Source organism: Gavialis gangeticus, unplaced genomic scaffold (genome assembly GCF_001723915.1).
Source record: "Gavialis gangeticus isolate Ggan-Ray unplaced genomic scaffold, GavGan_comp1, whole genome shotgun sequence".
NCBI classification, from domain to species: Eukaryota; Metazoa; Chordata; order Crocodylia; family Gavialidae; genus Gavialis; species Gavialis gangeticus.
The window spans coordinates 45,594,113-45,594,407 of record NW_017728996.1 but is presented as its reverse complement, the minus strand read 5'-3'; the positions used below and the strand labels follow the sequence as shown (position 1 = coordinate 45,594,407).

At 76.6% G+C, this 295-nt stretch overlaps 1 protein-coding gene across 1 annotated transcript in view; it reads right to left on the bottom strand.

The window, feature by feature from the left end:
* The window catches only part of ISL2 (ISL LIM homeobox 2), a 12,660-nt gene that overhangs the window by 6,283 nt on the left and 6,082 nt on the right, over positions 1–295 (bottom strand). The window contains exon 5 of the mRNA XM_019504421.1: positions 30–197. Coding sequence (XP_019359966.1) covers positions 30–197 — 168 coding nt within the window. The remainder of the gene's footprint in view (positions 1–29; positions 198–295) is intronic.

Here is a 295-nt window from a genome sequence, read left to right as displayed (position 1 = left end):
CCGGGCCGCTGGGGCCGGGCCGCGCTCACCAGCTGCTGGAAGGCGGGCTGGTCCAGGTCGCTCTGCAGCGCGAAGTCGCTGAGCGCTTTCCAGGGCGGCTGGTAGGTCTGCACCTCCACGGCGCTGCCCTGCACCGCGCTCTCGTGGCGGATCGGGCTGCCGGCCACCAGCGGCGTCCCCGTCAGGCCCTGCAGACTCTGCGGACGAGACAAGCAGCGGGGGCTCAGGCGCCGGCCCACGTCGAGGCGCCGCCGCAGGCCGAGCCCCGCGCACCGGCGGCTCCGCTGCAGGTCCG